Here is an 18,392-nt window from a genome sequence, read left to right as displayed (position 1 = left end):
CTGTGCTGGCTGTACCCGGAGCAGTGTGACTGTCCCCGGAGCAGTGTGACTGTCCCTGCAGCACTGCTGTCTGTGCTGGCTGTACCTGGAGCAGTGTGACTGTCCCTGGAGCAGTGTGGCTGTCCCCGGAGCAGTGTGACTGTCCCTGCAGCACTGCTGTCTGTGCTGGCTGTACCTGGAGCAGTGTGACTGTCCCTGGAGCAGTGTGGCTGTCCCTGGAGCAGTGTGACTGTCCCTGCAGCACTGCTGTCTGTGCTGGCTGTACCTGGAGCAGTGTGACTGTCCCTGGAGCAGTGTGACTGTCCCCGGAGCAGTGTGACTGTCCCTGCAGCACTGCTGTCTGTGCTGGCTGTACCTGGAGCAGTGTGACTGTCCCTGGAGCAGTGTGGCTGTCCCTGGAGCAGTGTGACTGTCCCTGCAGCACTGCTGTCTGTGCTGGCTGTGCCTGGAGCAGTGTGACTGTCCCTGGAGCAGTGTGACTGTCCCTGCAGCACTGCTGTCTGTGCTGGCCCCCAGGCTCTCAGAGCTCAGCCCAGGGGCGCTGCAGTGAGCTGTGTGTCCCAGCCCAGATAAGAGCTGCTCGCCGCTGCCCGGGCGGTTCCTCTCGGCGCACTGCCGGTGCCGGTGCCGGTGCGGTGCCGGTGCGGGGCTGTCCCGCCGCGATGCCGCCCCGCTACCCGAGCTCCCGCTGCCGCCTGCCCTGGCTGCTGCTGCTGCTGCAGGCGCTGCTCCTCGCCAGAGCTTTCTTTGCCTTCCCCGGGGCTCCCGCCAGCTCCTCGCCATCCGAGCTGTACCCAGGTGAGCCTGCACCCTGCTGGGAAAGGAGCGGTGATCCCCGCTCAGGAGATCAATGGTTTGATTGCTCTTTGAACTCCCCAGGAGTTTCTTAATATCACAGGTTTTATGGGGATCTGAGACTAAATTGTATCTGTTGGATTTTTTTGACCCCTCATCCTGTGGCATCCACTCAGATCACTGTATAAATAAATTCGGCATTAAGGGTGTTTTTTCTCTGGTTATAGATTGGAAAGAAAGCTCTGGAATTCTTAGCAAGCTCTAAACTATAGTGGCACTTACATTTTTATCTGAAGGCTTCTTAGTTGATGGTAATTTTAAATTGATTTTTTTAAACCAGAAATCTGCAGTAATAATTTCACTGCTGCCTTGTTCTTTTCTGTCCTGCAGTCTTTCAAGATGTCAACCACATGGTGATTTTTGGATTTGGCTTCTTCCTGATGGTTCTGAGAAGATATGGCTTTAGCAGCACGGGATTCAACTTCTTGCTCATTGTTCTTGGTGTCCAGTGCTCTGTGCTGGTACAAGATTTATTAGATCTCCTTAACATACAGCCCAGTGAATTTGGTATAAAAAGGTAATGAGTTCATGTTAGAGCTGCTGATTGCTCCTGCTGGGGGTGAGAGAGGCACATTTGGAGCCATTTTGGAGGGCTGTAGGTTTTTAATTGCATTATTCTGTGTTGTTCCTTTTTATTGGCCCTGCTGTCACCCTGAGACTGAGTTGTTTTTCTTTCTTCCCTTTCTTGCAGTCTAGCAAGGGCTGTGATGAGCATGACTGCTGTGGTCATCTCCACTGGAGCTGTGCTGGGGAAGGCCAATCCTGTGCAGTTAATTGTGATGAGCCTGGTGGAATTAATCATTTTCCACCTGAGCAGATGCATCAACATCAGAGTCCTGCAGGTACCCTGGTGGGATTTTCAGATATATGGGGGGAATTGGAGCTTTGTGCAGCCCCAGAGGTGAATGTTGTGTTGGTGCAGGTGCCACAGAACCTCACCCTGATGCACGTGCACCTCTTTGGAGCCTACTTTGGTCTGGCAGTGACCTCCCGCTTCCCTGAGGCTGCCCCAGGGCTGGACAAGAACAGGAGCAGCCCAAAGTCAGAGCTGTTCTCAGTGCTGGGTGAGTGCTTGCCTGGGATCCTCAGCTGCACCAGGGGCTGCAGGGCTTGAAGTGCAGAATGCAGCTCTGATGCAGCCATGCACAGCAGCTGCTGCTCTGCCTCCTGCTCTGTCACAGGCCACACTGGGGGCTCACTTTGCTTTTGTCACCTCAGCATGAAGGCTGCTCCAGGCTCACAGTCCTTCCCTCAGGGTCACCACTCCCTTTCCTGGCCAAGTTGTCCCCCAGGCCTGCTGCTCAGGGGCTGAGTGCCAGAGCTGAGCTCATAACTTGTATTTCAGCAGAGCTCAGGCTGTTTCTGCAGGTGGTGCACAGAGATAGAAAGGGGCAGTCCCTGCTGCTGACATAAATAAAAAGATAAAGCCTGGTGGAGGGTGGGGAGTGTGATACAGGCAGGCCCAGGAGACAAGAGCTGGGGGGAACAGGCTCAGTGTCTGGGGCTTTCACTCCTTTCCTTGTGGAAGCAACTTGGTGGCTTTATTATCCCAACTGCCACCAGCTGAGTCCACAGAGATCATTCTCACTCTGTCTTTGCCCAGTTTAGGGAATACAAAATTTAAATGCTGCTCTTTTGTGTCCCTGGAGTTGTTTGCTGCTTATTTCCAGAGCTGAGCAGATACTCATAAGAATGCTTCAGTAGATTTTAGATCTATATTTATATAGCATGGGAATAGGATGGATCATCTCACAGGTCCTCAGTGCCACCATAAGTTTAGAGTTGCTGGAATGGCCTCTCCTGTCTGAGGCAGGGTTGTCTCTGCCTTGGTGCACTGAAATCATGGATATTAGCAATGGAAACTGGATATTAGCAATGGAAACTGGATTTCACAGAGCCAAGACAAGCTGGTATAAATCAGTGCCTGCCAGGGCTGCTGGAAGCTGCATTTGTGCCTCACAGTGACAATGCCTGTGTCACCTGTTAGGGCTCTGGGACAGGAACACACCAGTGTCCCTGCCAGGTGGATTGCACAGGGTCTGGTACCTCTGTGGGGTGGGGGGCACAGCATCAGTGATGGGAGTGGGCTGGACACAAAATCCAGCAGCTGGGGAATGGCCAGGAGCTGCTTTGTGCTGTGTTGGTGTCTGTGCCATCAGCCCCAGCTGCTCTGAGGCCACCACGTCCCTCTGCTGGCTGGAATTGCCTCTGAGCACTGGGTGCTGCATCCTGGCAGGCAGGGCCTGCCCCCAGGGAGCCTGGCCTTCCCAAATCCTGCCTGGGAGGGGCACAGAAGCAGGAGAAGCTGTTTTCTGTTTTCATCCTGTTAGAGAAGCCTGTGTGCTCACTGGGAGTGCTCTTGGGGGAGCTCTGGACTCACACTGCAGCCTGGAGCCCTCCAGACAGGCAGGGATGGCTCCTGTGCTCCAGAGCAGCTCCTGAGGGTCTCTTGTCCTTGTCCCCAAGGCACTGTGTTTGTCTGGATGTTCTGGCCAAGCTTCAATTCCCTCCTGGCTGAGTCCAGGTGGCAAGCAGTGCTCAACACCTACTTGGCCCTCGCTGTCAGTGCTGTGGCTGCCTTCATGTTGTCTGCTCTGACCTCCAAGGATGGCAAATTCAGAATGGTAAGGACCAGGGAAAACCCTGCCTGGGCTTTTTCTGTTCAGGGAAATGTTCTGGTTCCCTCAGGAATACTGGAAATACAACAGCTGTGAACTGCCACCAAGGCCAGGGGCTGACAGACTCACAGAGGGGTTTGGATGGGAAGGGGCATCAAAGGTCACCTCACCCCATCCCTGCCATGGCAGGGACACCTTCCACTGTCCCAGGCTGCTGCAAACCCTGCTCAGCCTGGCCTGGGACACTGCCTGGGCAGCCCCAGCATCTCTGGCCACCCTGAGCCAGGCCCTCCCACCTCACAGGGAACAATTCCTTCCTAATACTCAACCTGCACCTCCCCTCTTTCAGCTTAAAGCCATTTCCCCTGTTGTATCCCTTTTTAAAAAGCCCTTTAACCCCCTGTTGTTGTTGTACAGGCTCACATCCACAGTGCAGTCCTGGCTGGAGGGGTCACCATGAGCTCCACAGCACAAATCATCCAGCACCCCTGGATTGCCATGATTTTGGGGCTGCTTGGCAGTGTCATCTCCATCCTGGGATCTCACTGCCTACAGGTAATGCTCAAAGCCCAGAATGGTTCTTGGGTAAGCTGAATAAATTCCTTTTCCTATTCAGGATATCCCAAGGGAAATCTCTTTTTCTGAGCAAAGTGCAGGATTGCAGCTCCCGAGAGCAAATCCATCCTCTGTGTGTGCAGCAGCTGATCTGCAATTACCACCTTGTGTTTCTGGGTGTCAATTCAAGCTTTCCTCCTTCCCAGAGGTGCTTTAATCCCCCTTTGAAGCTTCAGGATACTTCTGGAGTTCATTTCACTTTTGGTTTGCCTGCTGTGCTTGGAGCTGTGGCTGCTGTTCTTCTCCGTGTGGTGCAACAAGGGATGGTTGAACAATGGAGTGATTTACCCAGGTACAGAAATTCTTGTGTGAAATAATGAAGATGGAGAATCAGGGAGGGAGAAATCAGAGTGCAGCATGGGGGCCTGACACTTCTCATTGTGTTCTTCATGAAACAAATCTAATGAAGTTTTAATACCAAAGGGATGGACAAAATAAATAAATCCTCTGAATTCTGCGTTAGGCTTCTGGTATATTCCTAAAACATCTCACTGCAGATTTGGGAATTAAATTTCCATGAGAAACTTTGATAGATGCAGATTCATTCATAGTGTTGATGCTAAATAAAAGGTGAACTTTTTTTTTTTTTTCTTTGCTTTTCAGGCTGGGTTATTTGATCTTTTTTGAAGTTGGTGCCTTCTGCCAGACCATCAGCACTGCCTTGATAACAGGTTTGATTACAGGTCAGTACTGAAACATCCCAGGAATTCCTTTATTTCCTTGGAGCAAGGAATTTCTGTGGGAGCAGTGATTTCTGTGGGTAAATCACTGGTGGAATAAATGGAAACAAAATGCCAGGACTCTCCCCAGCCTGGCTTCAGAAGAAGAGCTTTTTGCACAGAAATAACCCAGCAGCACCATTCTTTCAGTGCAGGAGTTTTATTTTAACCAAGGTTTAACAGCTGCCTTCAACCTGCAGGCAGGAGAAGTGTGAAGATGAAAATATTTCCATTTTTGGATGTTGTCTCAGTGACAGAAGATGCCCCAATCTGGGGCTTGTCACTTTTTAGGCCATTTGGAGCAAAGTTTCAATAAATCAGGAGCTGCCTCAGCCCAGCTCAGCCCTTTGATCAGGAGATTTGGGGATTTTTGGGACTTTTTGCTGCTTTGGGAGCAGCAGCACTCACGTGGTTCCCATGGGATGCTCTGCTTTTCCCCAGCCCCAAATTCTGCCTGGAGTAACAGAGAAATGGGCAATGAAAATTGCTGGAAACACACCCTACAGTGATTTGGGAGTGTTTCAGTTGATTGAAACCTTTGCATTACTTGGAGTGTCATGAAGAAGGAACAGATTTTTAGAAAACATCCAGCTGAAACAACAAAACATTCAATTGCTTACAAATCCAGAGATTCCCAAACTAACAACACAGATTGTTTTAAATATACAGGCACTTCTCATGAAGAAATTCATCATTTTGCTGTGTTTTCATAATCCAGCAGCTGTTTAATGGGCTTTTACCTAAAGTAATTCATTTTTAGTATCCTGACAATCCTCTTTTTGTATTTAAGGCCAGCTTGAGTCAGGGGGCTCTGCTGGAGGATTTAGGTCTGAATTTGTGTTTTGAGCTGTTATATTTGCACAAATGTTGCCAAGAAACTCCTGCTGCACACAACCCTCCCCTTGCCCTGGTGTTTATGTTTATTTTGGATTTTTTTAACCAACAGGTTTAATCTTAAACATCAAACTGCTTAAAGCTGTGCATGTCTCCAAGTACTTTGATGATCAGTTTTATTGGGAGGTGAGTTTCCAAATGATTTCAGACTCCCTGGGGGGAATTCATTTAGCACCTGGATGAAGAACTCCAGGTATTTGAAGGGAAAAAAAAAAAAAAGTTATTCCTTTTCCCAGCACATTCTGATGCACAGACAATCCTTGGGCACCCTTAGGTGCTGATGTGAGGCTGAGTCTGAATGACAGGAAAAAACAAATGGGTGAAAAGCTTTTTAATCAGCTTTTCCATTGGTTTGGGGGGGGTTTCCTGTGATGATTTGATGTGTTCTGATACAAGGATGTTTTGTGTTCACAGTTTCCTCACTTGTCTGTTGGATTTTGAGTGGAGGATCCCAGACAGGAGCAAGATAAGATTTTCCTCTTTATCACCAGAAAAACTGAACAGCTGTGGTGTGTTCAGAGAAACACCAATTCTCAGGCCCTCAAAAGCCAAATGGACACTCAAAAATTGAACTGTTCCAGTTATTCTTGAATATCCAGAGTGTGAATTCACAGCTGCAAACTTCAGATGCAATCAGCTTTTCTGCTTTCTTGCCCTTACCTTAAATATTTTTTTGTAAGACATGTACAAAAAAATCTGGCTGCATTCATGGCTTATCAACCCCAATGCTTGGAAACATGAAATTATTTTTAGCTCCCAAGTTTACAAGGCAAAAGGATGGATTGGAAAGTCATTTCTCAAGTTTTTAAGTTGAATTGATTCTGCTGAAGGCCTTGACAAGCCAGGATTTGCTGAGTGAAGCTGGAGCAGGGCCAGAACTCTGCATCCTGCCAGACTGAAAAAAATAAAATAAATCTGGCATTACTTGGCTGGGGCTGGATGTGTTGAGAGGTTCAGATGGCAAAAAAAAATTAAAATAAAATAGTTTAGTTGTGGATGGTGCTCCTGAAACCCCTGGGGGCTGCCAAATGTAAAAGTCAAGCAGAGCTCAGGGGGAATGAGCCCAGTGCTCCAATTCTGAGCCAGCAGCCAATTTTGGAAATGCAAGGACTTGGATTCTCTGCCACTGAACTTTATTTTTTAATTGGATTGTCACCCTCAGTGTTTCTTCCTTTCAAAAATAGTTGACACAGAAAATCTTCCAGCAGTGCTTAGCTAATAAAGGAGTGAAAACCTGGCTGGTTTATTTTTTTCCTTTTTCCAGCAGCAGTTCAGCAGCTGCCCAAACCTTCTACACATAATTGTGAGTTCCTTCTTCTTTATCACCAAGAAAAATTAAATATTCAGGGGATGGGGAAAAAAAAAAAATCCCAAACCACCCCAGTTCTGAATTACACAAGAAAAGCCAGACACCAGCAAGTTTTGCAATTGAAGAAATGGTTATATTGCCCAGATATAGGAAATAGTTAATAAATATCTGTTCAAAGGTTGTTTTAATGCAGTTTTAGTAAGTCTTGGATTGTAAATAACATCATAGAAACAGCTGGTTACCTCCATCCATATTCCACTCTCCTTTCATTTGTAACAAACAGCATTTTAGAAAAGTGACCCCACTTTGTTCACAGCAATTTTACATCTCCCAAAAACACCACAACACTCAAGTGGACGTACAAGAGTAAAAAAAAATCACCAGAATAGAGCTGGATTTAGTGCTCCCAGCTATCCTTGATTTCTCTTTAGACACAATGGAAGGTTTTACAAAATGCTTTTACAAAACTCTGGGGGTGCAGGTAAAGCCAGGGGGGGTTCACTGCCACAAATCCTCTGTACGACCAAACTTGAACACCAGACCCCTGGAAAACAGCACAAATCCTCTGGGTTAAACACACAATTCCCAGGGTTTGCTCATCCAACCCCTGAGAAGGAAAATCCCAGTTTATTCACATAGGTTTGGTTATAAAACAGGACTTTAGGACCAACCAGATCACAGCAAATTTCAGTTTTTTATCATTAAATAGGAAACAAATAAAAGAAAGCAGTCTTACCCAAAAAAGATGAATGCATTCTGGAAAAACACAGCTATTCCTGGGTACACCACTGGTTTTTCTAAGAGAAACAAACAAATCCCCATAAATTATTTTTGAAGTAATTTTCAAGCATATCCCATTTCTGATGTTTAATTTTTCCCTTGTGCTAATTTAGCAGAGAGGCTTTGGGAGCAATCTGCAGGAACTCAGTAATTTGTATTCTGGGAATAAGTGTTCACCCAGGGAATTATTCCCTAAAAACTGCAGCACTTTAATTATATCCATGGAGTTCCCAGTTGGGTTTGTAGAGGAAGTTTGTACTTAGAAAAATATCAAATCCATCCCAATATCAGAAATATCATGGGATGTGGTGTAGGGCAAAACACTCAACCTGGGCCTGCCTGGAAACCCTCCAAATACCAGTTCTAAAATTCAGGAATCATTTAAAACACCTCCAAAATGTAAAAGAAATAGGGTCAGGTCTTACCTTTAACCACATATCCCCCAAAAAGGATCCACATGGAAGCAATGAGGGACCCAAAAGCCATCATGAAACCAATGAAGAGCCAGATCCGAGCTCCTGCAATGGGATGGGGGTGTGGGACCCTGGGGACACCCCACCCCAAAAACACCCCTGTGGGACCCTGGGGACACCCCAGCCCCAAAAACACCCCTCTGTGGGACCTTGGGGACACCCCACCCCAAAAACACCCCTGTGGGACCCTGGGGACACCCCACCCCAAAAACACCCCTGTGGGACCTGAGGGACACCCCACCCCAAAAACACCCCTGTGGGACCTGAGGGACACCCCACCCCAAAAACCCCCTCTGTGGGACCCTGGGGACACCCCAGCCCCAAAAACACCCCTGTGGGACCCTGGGGACACCCCAGCCCCAAAAACACCCCTGTGGGACCCTGGGGACACCCCAAACCTGCAAACCCCCTCTGTGGGACCTTGGGGACACCCCAGCCCCAAAAACCCCCTCTGTGGGACCCTGGGGACACCCCAGCCCCAAAAACACCCCTCTGTGGGACCTTGGGGACACCCCATCCCAAAAACCCCCTCTGTGGGACCCTGGGGACACCCCAAACCTGCAAACCCCCTCTGTGGGACCCTGGGGACACCCCACCCCAAAAACACCCCTGTGGGACCCTGGGGACACCCCAGCCCCAAAAAAACACCCCTGTGGGACCTTGGGTACATCCCAGCCCCAAAAAACCCCCTCTGTGGGACCCTGGGGACACCCCAAACCTGCAAACCCCCTCTGTGGGACCTTGGGGACACCCCAAACCTGCAAACCCCCTCTGTGGGACCTTGGGGACACCCCAGCCCCAGAATCCCTCCTCTGTAGGGTCAGTGGGGCACACCCCAGCCCCAGCATCCCCAGCCCCAGTACCTGTCTGGCCCAGGCAGCCCTGTGGGACACCCCAGCCCCACAAACCCCCACCCCCAGCACCCCCAGCCCTACAAACCCCCAGTACCTGTCTGGCCCAGGCAGCCCTGTGGGATACCCCACCCCCAGCACCCCCAGCCCTACAAACCCCCAGCCCCACAAACCCCCAGCCCCACAAACCCCCAGCCCCACAAACCCCCACAAACCCCCAGTACCTGTCTGGCCCAGGCAGCCCTGTGGGATACCCCAGCCCCACAAACCCCCAGCCCCACAAACCCCCAGTACCTGTCTGGCCCAGGCAGCCCTGTGGGACACCCCAGCCCCACAAACCCCCAGCCCCACAAACCCCCACCCCCAGCACCCCCAGCCCCAGCACCCCCAGCCCCACAAACCCCCAGCCCCACAAACCCCCAGCCCCAGCACCCCCAGCCCTACAAACCCCCAGCCCCACAAACCCCCAGCCCCACAAACCCCCAGTACCTGTCTGGCCCAGGCAGCCCTGTGGGACACCCCAGCCCTACAAACCCCCAGCCCCACAAACCCCCAGCCCCACAAACCCCCAGTACCTGTCTGGCCCAGGCAGCCCTCGCTGTAGCTGTCCCCCCGCACCTGCCCGTTGGACACGGCGTTGATCCTGGGGAAAGAAGGACAAAGTGGCACAGGGAGCCCCTTCCCCCTGCTGCCTGCACACAGCAGCTGCTGGCCTTACATCAGGAATGCAATGGTGGCTATCACCCCACAGGCGTGGTAGGAATGGTTGAAATCTTCCACTTGAGGGTATTTGACAGCAGCATCGATGATGATCCACCAGCCTGTGAAAAACTGGGGGGAAAGAAAGGGTTTAAAATACAGGCACAGCCTGTGAGAAAAAATATCAATATTTAAAATGGGGGAGAAAGAAAGTTTAGAATACAGGCACAGCCTGGGACAGAAAATATCATTAATATTTAAAGACCCTCACAGTCTCCAGCCCAGACTAAGTGGGAACACTTAGTTTTGCTGTGGGTTTGGGATCCAGCTGGGATTTGCCCACTTCCTGAGTAAAACTGAAATTTAAACCTGCAGTGGATGGTGGGAGGCAGATATTGGAAGTAGCTTTGCTGCTACACACAGGGACAATGTATCCCTGCTCTTCCTGTCCCTAAAGTGGGAGCAGCCCCGTAAAACCATCAATCCCACCACTAAACCTTGTCCCCAAATGCCACATCCACGGATTTTTTAAACATTCCCAGGCACGGTGACTCCAGCACTGCCTGGCCACCCTTGCAGAGAAGAAATTCCCCCTTTCATCCAACTCGAGGCCGTTTCCTCTCATCCTTCCATCTGAAAGGCAGCAGAAGAACCCCCGAACCGCTGGTGATTCTCATGTCGCGACAGAAGGGATCAGGAGTGTCGGGCAGGGCGGGCCGTACCAGCACCCCCGCGGCCACCGAGGCGATGGTGTTGCGCTTCTCGCCCCAGTCCACGCACTCGGAGCAGCGCAGGCTCTCCAGGAACCCGGACATGGCTCCAGAGCTGCGGGGAAAAGGAGCTCGGTCCGGCGGGGAACCGGAGCGGGGCAGCGAGCGAACCGGGACCGAGCACCGGGAGCGAGCGAACCGGGACCGAGCGAACGGGGACCGAGCCCCGGGAGCGAGCGAACCGGGACCGAGCACCGGGAGCGAGCCCCGGGAGCGAGCGAACGGGGACCGAGCCCCGGGAGCGAGCGAACCGGGACCGAGCACCGGGAGCGACTGAACCGGGACCGAGCCCCGGGAGCGAGCCCCGGGAGCGACCGAACCGGGGAATGCCCGAACCCAGGACCCCGCCGCTCACCGGCACCGCCACCGGGCGCGCCCCCGATCCGCGCACCCCGCTCGGTCACGGGGCGCGCACCGCGCATCTCCCGCACGCCCACGCCTGAACCCTGCGCATCCCCCGCGCATCTCCCGCACACGCATCCTTAAATCCCGCATATCCCCCGCACCTCCGTCCCCGAACCCCGCGCATCCCCCGCGCATCCTGCGCATCCCCCGTACCCCGCGCGCCCCCGGCCCCGCACCCAGCGCGCCCGACTCCCACCCCGCACCCCGCGCACCCCCCGCACCGTGCGCGCCCCCGCACCCCGCGCACCCCCCGCGCACCCCCCGCACCGTGCGCGCCCCCGGCCCCGCGCACCCCCCGCACCGTGCGCGCCCCCGGCCCCCGCGCATCCCCCGCCCCGCGCGCTCCCGCCCCGCGCATCCCTCGCGCACCGTCACGGGACGCGGCGGCGGCGGCCGCGCGCAGGCGCAGCGCGCGCGCGCAGGGGGCGCGGGCGGGGCCCGAGCGCGGTGGCGGGGCCGCCGTTCCGGGGCGCGGGGGCGGGGCCGGCGCGTGCGCCGCGAGCGCGCGGTTGCGTAACGGGAGGGACGTTCTGGAAGGTTCCGCGCCGGCCCTCAGTCGCTGACGGAGGCGGCTCCGAGCTGCGCTTCTCTCGCCTTTCTGTCGCCGATCGCGGCCGGCCCGGCGCTATGGGGGTGACGCACGAAGCGGGGCTCTCCCCTCAGGACCCGTGCGGGGGCAGCCCGGCGGGCTGGAGCCGGTGAGGCGGCGGGCCGGGGGAGGGAGAGCGGCGGGAGCGGCCGAGCGCGGGGACCGCTGCGCAGTGAGGGCCGTGGGTCGCTCGCTGTGAGGTTTTACTGGTTTTTATTGGTTTGATTGCAGGAGCGCCCAGGTGCCTCAGGGGAACCAGCGCGGGGCGTGCCCGGCGGCGCCCAGCGGTGAGTGAGGGGCTCTGAGGGCTCGGGGGGCTCTGAGGGTTCGGGGGGGGGGCCGGTACCGGTGCTGCCCCGGTGAGTGAGGGGCTCTGAGGGCCCGGTACCGGTGCTGAGGGGCTGTGAGGGCCCGGTACCGGTGCTGCCCCCGTGGTCGCGGCCGGGCACGGTCCGGGAGGGGCCGGCAGCACTCAGGTATTCCTCTCATTACCGTCCCAGCCGTGTGACCTTGGCCCTGCTTAGAGGTGAAGTTGTGAAACTTTACCTGCAGTAGCAGTGAGAAAAGTGGGTCTGACAACTGTCCCGCAAGTTAAACCCCAGATTTCAGTGCGGGGGTTGGATTTATTCCTTAACTTCGCTTTGCGCTGAGCACTAAATAGAAATTCCGTGTCAAAGCGAGCTTCCCTAAACTGTAAACTGGTTACGTAACTCAGGGCTTAAGTCTTGTGGTAAGATCCTTACCCCGAGTAACCTTTGCAGCCATAAAATGGCTGCCGCTCCAGGGACAGCCATTTTAATTATTAATATCGGCCCATAACCAGTGCTGAGTCCGGCACTGAGTCACCAGCGGGTTTTGCTCTGTCCGTGTCGATGTTTTTATCAACAGCCTGTTGCATACACTGCTGGGATGTGTCGAGCTCTGCTCTGCGAGTTTTATGACATGTTACAGTCGAGATTTTAGCTGCTTTATACTTAAAAGATACTTTTATTTTACTTTGTTGGAGCAAAAATCTCCGTGGAACTGTAGCAGAAAACTGATCAATTTGTACTGAGCTGGAAGGAAAGTGGTTCTCTTGTATCCTAGATACAATGAACTGTATATAGGCTAGATACATTGAAAATTCTTTACCAGAATGTCAAGATTTTCCTCCTTAAAACCCAGGCAGACTTACTTCTCTCCAAAATTCCACACGAAGCCACTCGCGGTTTAAACTGCAGCCTTTTTTTTCAATACAACCCTGCGTTTCAGTTTTGTTTGAGAGGGGATTGCAGAGCTGGAAGATGGCTTATTGCTGGGATTATTGCTGGGGGTTTTTGGGCTGTGTAATTCCCCTTGGCAGCGCTGCCCTCGTGTCACATAGGCACGGTGGGATCGATGGATTGGGATCCTTGGCTCTGAGACTGGCTGGGCTGAGCTGTAAGAAAAGGGATCCCAAGGAGAAGGTGCTGCAGGAGCTGAGTTTAGGGAGCAGTTCCGTGCCCAGCTGCTTCAGGCTGTGAGCATCTGCAGGCCGATATTCCTTTGGGATGGGGCAGGCACACAGGGTTTAGGGCTGGGATTGTTGCTGAGCCTGCCTTGTGCACCCACAGGAACAGAGACCGGGCACTGCAGGGCAGCAGCCAAGGCCGAGGCGGGCGCGGAGAGCAGCTCTGCGGGGAGAGCGGCCGACATGGCGGAATTCATGGACGAGCTGAGCCTGGGCTCGCCCAAGCAGAGAGAATCGCCGGCGCGCTCCGGCCGCTCCTGCAGCCGCTCCTCGCGCAGCTCCAGCTCCAGCAGCTCCTCCAGCCGCTCCTCGCGCAGCTGGAGCCGTTCCCGTTCTCGCTCCCGCTCCCGCGCGCGGCGTTCCCGCCGCTTCTCCCGCTCCTACTCGCGCTCCCGCTCGCGCTCCCGCGGCTACCGGCGCTACCGCCGCCGCTACCGGCCCCGGCGCTACCGGCCCCGCTACTGCCGGCACCGCTCCCGATCCCGCTCCCGCTCCCGGGGCCGCTACCGCCGCTCCTACTCGCGGAGCCGCTCCCGCTCCCGCGGCCGCCGCTACTACGGCTTCGGCAGGACCATCTACCCCGAGGCGTACCGCGGCTGGAGCCGCTCCCGCAGCCGCTCCCGCAGCCGCTCCCCGCTGCACCTCAGCGAGAAAGGTACGGGGGCTGCGGTAGCAGATGGGCTTGGTTTGGGGGCTGCTGTGTCAGACCGGGCCGGTTTGGGGGCTCTTTGGGGCTGCTGGGTGGGGTGGGTTTGGGGGCTCTTTGGGGCTGCTGTGTGTGGGTTTGGTTTGGAGGCTCTTTGGGGCTGCTGTGTGTGGGGTGGGTTTGGGGGCTCTTTGGGGCTGCTGTGTGGGGTGGGGTGGGTTTGGGGGGCTCTTTGGGGCTGCTGTGTGGTGGGGTGGGGTTGGTCTGGGGGCTCTTTGGGGCTGCTGTGTGTGGGGTGGGGTTGGTTTGGGGGCTCTTTGGGGCTGCTGTGTGTGGGTTTGGTTTGGAGGCTCTTTGGGGCTGCTGTGTGTGGGGTGGGTTTGGGGGCTCTTTAGGGCTGCTGTGTGGGGTGGGGTGGGTTTGGGGGCTCTTTGGGGCTGCTGTGTGTGGGGTGGGGTTGGTCTGGGGGCTCTTTGGGGCTGCTGTGTGTGGGGTGGGGTTGGTTTGGGGGCTCTTTGGGGCTGCTGTGTGTGGGGTGGGTTTGGTTTGGAGGCTCTTTGGGGCTGCTGTGTGTGGGTTTGGTTTGGAGGCTCTTTGGGGCTGCTGTGTGTGGGGTGGGGTGGGTTTGGGGGCTCTTTAGGGCTGCTGTGTGTGGGGTGGGGTTGGTTTGGGGGCTCTTTGGGGCTGCTGTGTGTGGGGTGGGGTTGGTTTGGGGGCTCTTTGGGGCTGCTGTGTGGGGTGGGGTGGGTTTGGGGGCTCTTTGGGGCTGCTGTGTGTGGGGTGGGGTTGGTTTGGGGGGCTCTTTGGGGCTGCTGTGTGTGGGGTGGGGTTGGTTTGGGGGCTCTTTGGGGCTGCTGTGTGTGGGGTGGGGTGGGTTTGGGGGCTCTTTGGGGCTGCTGTGTGGGGTGGGGTTGGTTTGGGGGCTCTTTGGGGCTGCTGTGTGTGGGGTGGGTTTGGTTTGGGGGCTCTTTGGGGCTGCTGTGTGTGGGGTGGGGTTGGTTTGGGGGCTCTTTGGGGCTGCTGTGTGTGGGGTGGGGTTGGTTTGGGGGCTCTTTAGGGCTGCTGGGTGTGGGGTGGGGTTGGTTTGAGCTGGGCAGGTTCTCCTCTGCTTGCTTGGTTTGTAAACACAAGTAAAGGAAAAGCTCAGTGCGGTTTGATAAATTTATTTATCATTGTTATTTGTCAAAGCATTATTAGTTATTATTTTTCAGAATAGCATTATTTATCAGAATATCATGTATTTTTATTTATCAGAATATAATTTTATTTATTAGAACATGTGTTATTATATATCGGAACATTACCATTATTATATATCAGAACATTATTCATTATTTATCAGAACATTATCATTTATTATTATTTATCAGGCTATTATTATTAATTATCAGAACATTTTTGGCATGGGGGACAGGCTGTGATAAGATCAATCCCAGCTGATTCTTGAACAGATGCAGAACCTGCAGGTTTTAGGCTTGAGTAGGTACACATGGATTTTAATGACACAAAACACTTTTTTTCATTCCATCTCCTTCTAGACAAGAGGGAACTCCTGGAAATTGCAAAAGCCAACGCTGCCAAAGCTCTGGGGACAGACAACATTGTGCTGCCAGCCAGCCTGAAGATCTCTGCTCCTGCCAAAGAGATCAAAAGTGAGAAGCAGGAGCAGGAGGAGGCCAGGGACTCAGCTGAGGTAAGTATGGAGTGTTCTCCCTGCACAGGTAATCACCTTTAGACTTGTCTGCATGGCTGTGCTCTAGTTCTGCTCTGGAGATTGTTTTGAGTTCAAAGTCTTGAACAAAAACTCCAGAAACCTGGAGGCTTGGCCTTAAGTGGCAGCACAGAGGCCTGTCTGAGGTGTTTGATCCCTGAGTGTCCAGTGGGACAGCTGGGGAAGGACAGGAGACCTGTTCCTTGGGCTTCTTCTCCTGATGGGATATTTCCCATGAATTCCACTTGTGCCTTTCTGACCTAAAACCAGGAGTCTCCTTGCCAAACCTACTGAATAGTGTGGGGTTTTTTTTTTTTTTTTGTTAAGGTTAAATCTTTCTGCATTTTTTAACTGTTGAAAGCTTTTCATGTGCAACAAACTGTTTCCCAGAAATCCCATACCCAAGCACACAATGCATTTTACATACTTTATTTCTGTCTTATAGAAATCATGACTATGGTTCCAGACATGAGGAAGAAAATCTGGTGGTAATGAAGGGACTTTGTGGGCTGTAGCTGTTGTGAATTGAAGGGAGGGCGAAACTGGAGCAGCTTCAAGTTGAATTTTAGTTTGGTTCTGTTGTGGTGTTCCCCTGAGTCACAGTAAACCCAAACCTGTGTGGCTCAGGTGCAGCTGCTGGAAAGGGAAGTGAATTTGCTGAGGGTTTGACACAAATGGTCCAGGCATCCCTTTCATAAACATATGCAATATATTGCAGATGTTGAGAGAGTACAGAAGAAGAGGCCTGCCTCCCTTGCAGATAAGTTGATTGTTGTTCTCCAAAGCTGTGCAGGATGGGTGTGCAGAGCTGCTGCCTCTGTCAGTGCTGTGCTGTGGCAGCCTGTGCTGTGCCCCTGCTCTGCCTGAGCTGTCTGGGGCTGGCACTGCCCATGGGCTGGCACAGCTGCCTTGCCCAGGTGCTGCCTGCCCTCGTGGGCTCAGCCCTGCTGTAGCTTTACAGCTACTTGAGATGAATTATTGAGTCTCCACACAAAGTTGTGCTGTGCTGTGACTGCCCTGGCTCAGGGATCCCCTAAACTGTGTCTGCTCTTCTTTAGCAACCTGGGAGTGCAGCTGAGGATGAGACCAGGGCTGCTGTGGAGAGAGCAACAATCCAGAGGAGCATTTCCTTCAGCCCCAATGTAAGTGATGGAATCCCAGCACTGAGCCCTCTGTTCCCAAATCAGAGCTCAGGAATAATGACAACAAAAGGAATTTCATGTTTGAGAATGATTCCATTGTAGAGCACCCTAAATACCCCTCAGCAGTGTGTTTAGAATAAGTGTTTATCCTTAACCTGAACAGTTTAAAACCAGAACTAGTTCAAAACACATCTCAAGTTCCATATTTTAGTAATGCAAACTGAGGATTCAGGGATTTCTCCTGTGTTCAGTGCACATGACTGATACCCAGTATAAGCATCAGAAATTCCAAGAGCTGGAGAGAAAACATTTATATAATTTTTATGACCAGCACAGATCAACCCTTTGGTTTTAGCACCTTTTCTTACAGGAAATATCTTTATTTTTTCCTAGAACACAATGGCCAAGCCTGCCCTGCAGAGGCCAGTGAGCCATGCTGTGGTTAAAGAACCTGTGGTTTCTCCACCCAGGGAGGATGACAGGAAGGGAAGCCCCTATGGGCAGTGGGTTCCTGTCAAGAAAGAGGAGAAGAAAACATTCCTGAACTTCTCACCCAAAAGCTCCCTGTTCAGGGCACGCTGATGGGAGTCACTGTCAGCCTGCAGCACTTCACACCCCTCAGCACAGATGGAGATTTCTGATGGGCTTGAAGATTTGTTAATACTGAGTATTTATTTTGAAGACTTAATTTTTGGAATCTTAGGTTTCTCTTTCAGATAGAGAGCACACAGATCCAGAAGCCACAGATGGGAATCTTGTGTATATTTGTAAATATTTTGTATTGCTTTATTGGACTAGAACTTGCAGGTGGGTAACTTTTTTCTAAACCATAGTTGAGTAGCTGTTCTTTGAACACCTGGATTTACATTGTGTAACTGTTTACTTCAAGTGAATAAAGTTTAGTTTTGCACTGGCTGTGTCAGGTGTTAGGCCTGTGTTGATGTGCTGCTTCTGGGTTTGCCCAGGTGCAGCACAGCAGGGAAAGTGGATCCTGCTTCCTTCCCTGGGCCCCCTCTGGGAGTGGGGATTGTGTCAGATTTTAACTTCCTGCCACCCTCACATCATCCCTTTGATCCTGGACTCGAGTTAGTGCAGGATTAGATTGGGTTGGTTTGCTTGGAAACCAGTGAGGCAGGAAGGAAAAGGGCCAGGAGGCTTCCAGACCTCTGCTAAAATGGGAAATCCAGACCTCTGCTCCAGTTCAGGAAGACAGGGAGTAACTGGTTAAAACTGGGGTTTGTATAAATAAATTATCAGTAAAATAAACTCAATTGGACTAATCTGTGTCTGGAAGCTTCTTCAAGAAACCCTTGAATGGGGGGGGAGAATCCTGAGTTCATCCTTTACCTGTGAGGGTAATCCTTCCACCTGTGAGGGGAATTCCACCCTTGGAATTGGTGCCAGGGGGGAATTCCACCCTTGGAATTAGTGCCAGAGAGAGAATTCCAGCTTTGGAATTGGTGCCAGAGAGAGAATTCCACCCTTGGAATTGGTGCCAGAGAGAGAATTCCACCCTTGGAATTGGTGCCAGAGAGAGAATTCCACCCTTGGAATTAGTGCCAGAGAGAGAATTCCACCCTTGGAATTGGTGCCAGGGGGGAATTCCACCCTTGGAATTGGTGCCAGGGGGAGAATTCCACCCTTGGAATTGGTGCCAGGGGGGAATTCCACCCTTGGAATTGGTGCCAGAGAGAGAATTCCAGCTTTGGAATTGGTGCCAGGGGGAGAATTCCACCCTTGGAATTGGTGCCAGGGGGAGAATTCCACCCTTGGAATTGGTGCCAGAGAGAGAATTCCACCCTTGGAATTGGTGCCAGAGAGAGAATT

At 52.8% G+C, this 18,392-nt stretch overlaps 3 protein-coding genes across 3 annotated transcripts; 2 read left to right on the top strand and 1 right to left on the bottom strand.

Annotated features, from left to right (window-relative positions):
• Window positions 1-662: 662 nt before the first annotated feature.
• RHCE (Rh blood group CcEe antigens) lies at window positions 663-6,938 on the top strand (the record flags this gene model as incomplete). The annotated part of the gene is made up of 10 exons (XM_079325482.1): window positions 663-798; window positions 1,186-1,372; window positions 1,547-1,697; window positions 1,778-1,919; window positions 3,322-3,479; window positions 3,891-4,028; window positions 4,235-4,380; window positions 4,692-4,771; window positions 5,754-5,827; window positions 6,116-6,938. 10 exons carry the CDS (start codon window positions 663-665, stop codon window positions 6,140-6,142), a joined length of 1,239 nt encoding a protein of 412 aa, XP_079181608.1. The 3' UTR covers window positions 6,143-6,938.
• A 239-nt stretch (window positions 6,939-7,177) lies between these two features.
• On the bottom strand, window positions 7,178-11,440 carry TMEM50A (transmembrane protein 50A). Its single transcript, XM_079325461.1, has 7 exons — window positions 11,358-11,440; window positions 10,536-10,638; window positions 9,833-9,945; window positions 9,690-9,757; window positions 8,216-8,308; window positions 7,747-7,807; window positions 7,178-7,554 (listed from the first exon to the last, which is right to left on the bottom strand). Exons 2-7 carry the CDS (start codon window positions 10,626-10,628, stop codon window positions 7,509-7,511), a joined length of 474 nt encoding a protein of 157 aa, XP_079181587.1. The 5' UTR covers window positions 10,629-10,638; window positions 11,358-11,440; the 3' UTR covers window positions 7,178-7,508.
• Window positions 11,441-11,490: 50 nt separating this feature from the next.
• Window positions 11,491-17,480, top strand: RSRP1 (arginine and serine rich protein 1). Its single transcript, XM_079325460.1, has 6 exons — window positions 11,491-11,686; window positions 11,809-11,864; window positions 13,170-13,721; window positions 15,251-15,405; window positions 16,482-16,565; window positions 16,959-17,480. The coding sequence occupies exons 1-6, from the start codon at window positions 11,616-11,618 to the stop codon at window positions 17,145-17,147; spliced, it is 1,107 nt and encodes a 368-aa protein (XP_079181586.1). The 5' UTR covers window positions 11,491-11,615; the 3' UTR covers window positions 17,148-17,480.
• Window positions 17,481-18,392: the final 912 nt, after the last annotated feature.

Source organism: Erithacus rubecula (genome assembly GCF_903797595.1).
Source record: "Erithacus rubecula genome assembly, chromosome: 23".
In the NCBI taxonomy this organism is placed as follows: domain Eukaryota; kingdom Metazoa; phylum Chordata; class Aves; order Passeriformes; family Muscicapidae; genus Erithacus; species Erithacus rubecula.
This window is presented reverse-complemented; position numbering and strand designations above follow the sequence as displayed.

Excerpts from the sequence above, each read along its gene's own strand:
- TMEM50A (XM_079325461.1), bottom strand. The coding sequence starts at position 10,628 with ATGTCCGGGTTCCTGGAGAGCCTGCGCTGCTCCGAGTGCGTGGACTGG. Across the intron at positions 9,946-10,535 it reads CGGTGGCCGCGGGGGTGCTG|TTTTTCACAGGCTGGTGGAT; the intron begins GTACGGCCCGCC and ends CTTTCCCCCCAG. Across the intron at positions 9,758-9,832 it reads GCCACCATTGCATTCCTGAT|GATCAACGCCGTGTCCAACG; the intron begins GTAAGGCCAGCA and ends TTCTTTCCCCAG.
- RSRP1 (XM_079325460.1), top strand. The coding sequence starts at position 11,616 with ATGGGGGTGACGCACGAAGCGGGGCTCTCCCCTCAGGACCCGTGCGGG. Across the intron at positions 13,722-15,250 it reads GCTGCACCTCAGCGAGAAAG|ACAAGAGGGAACTCCTGGAA; the intron begins GTACGGGGGCTG and ends ATCTCCTTCTAG. Across the intron at positions 16,566-16,958 it reads GCATTTCCTTCAGCCCCAAT|AACACAATGGCCAAGCCTGC; the intron begins GTAAGTGATGGA and ends ATTTTTTCCTAG.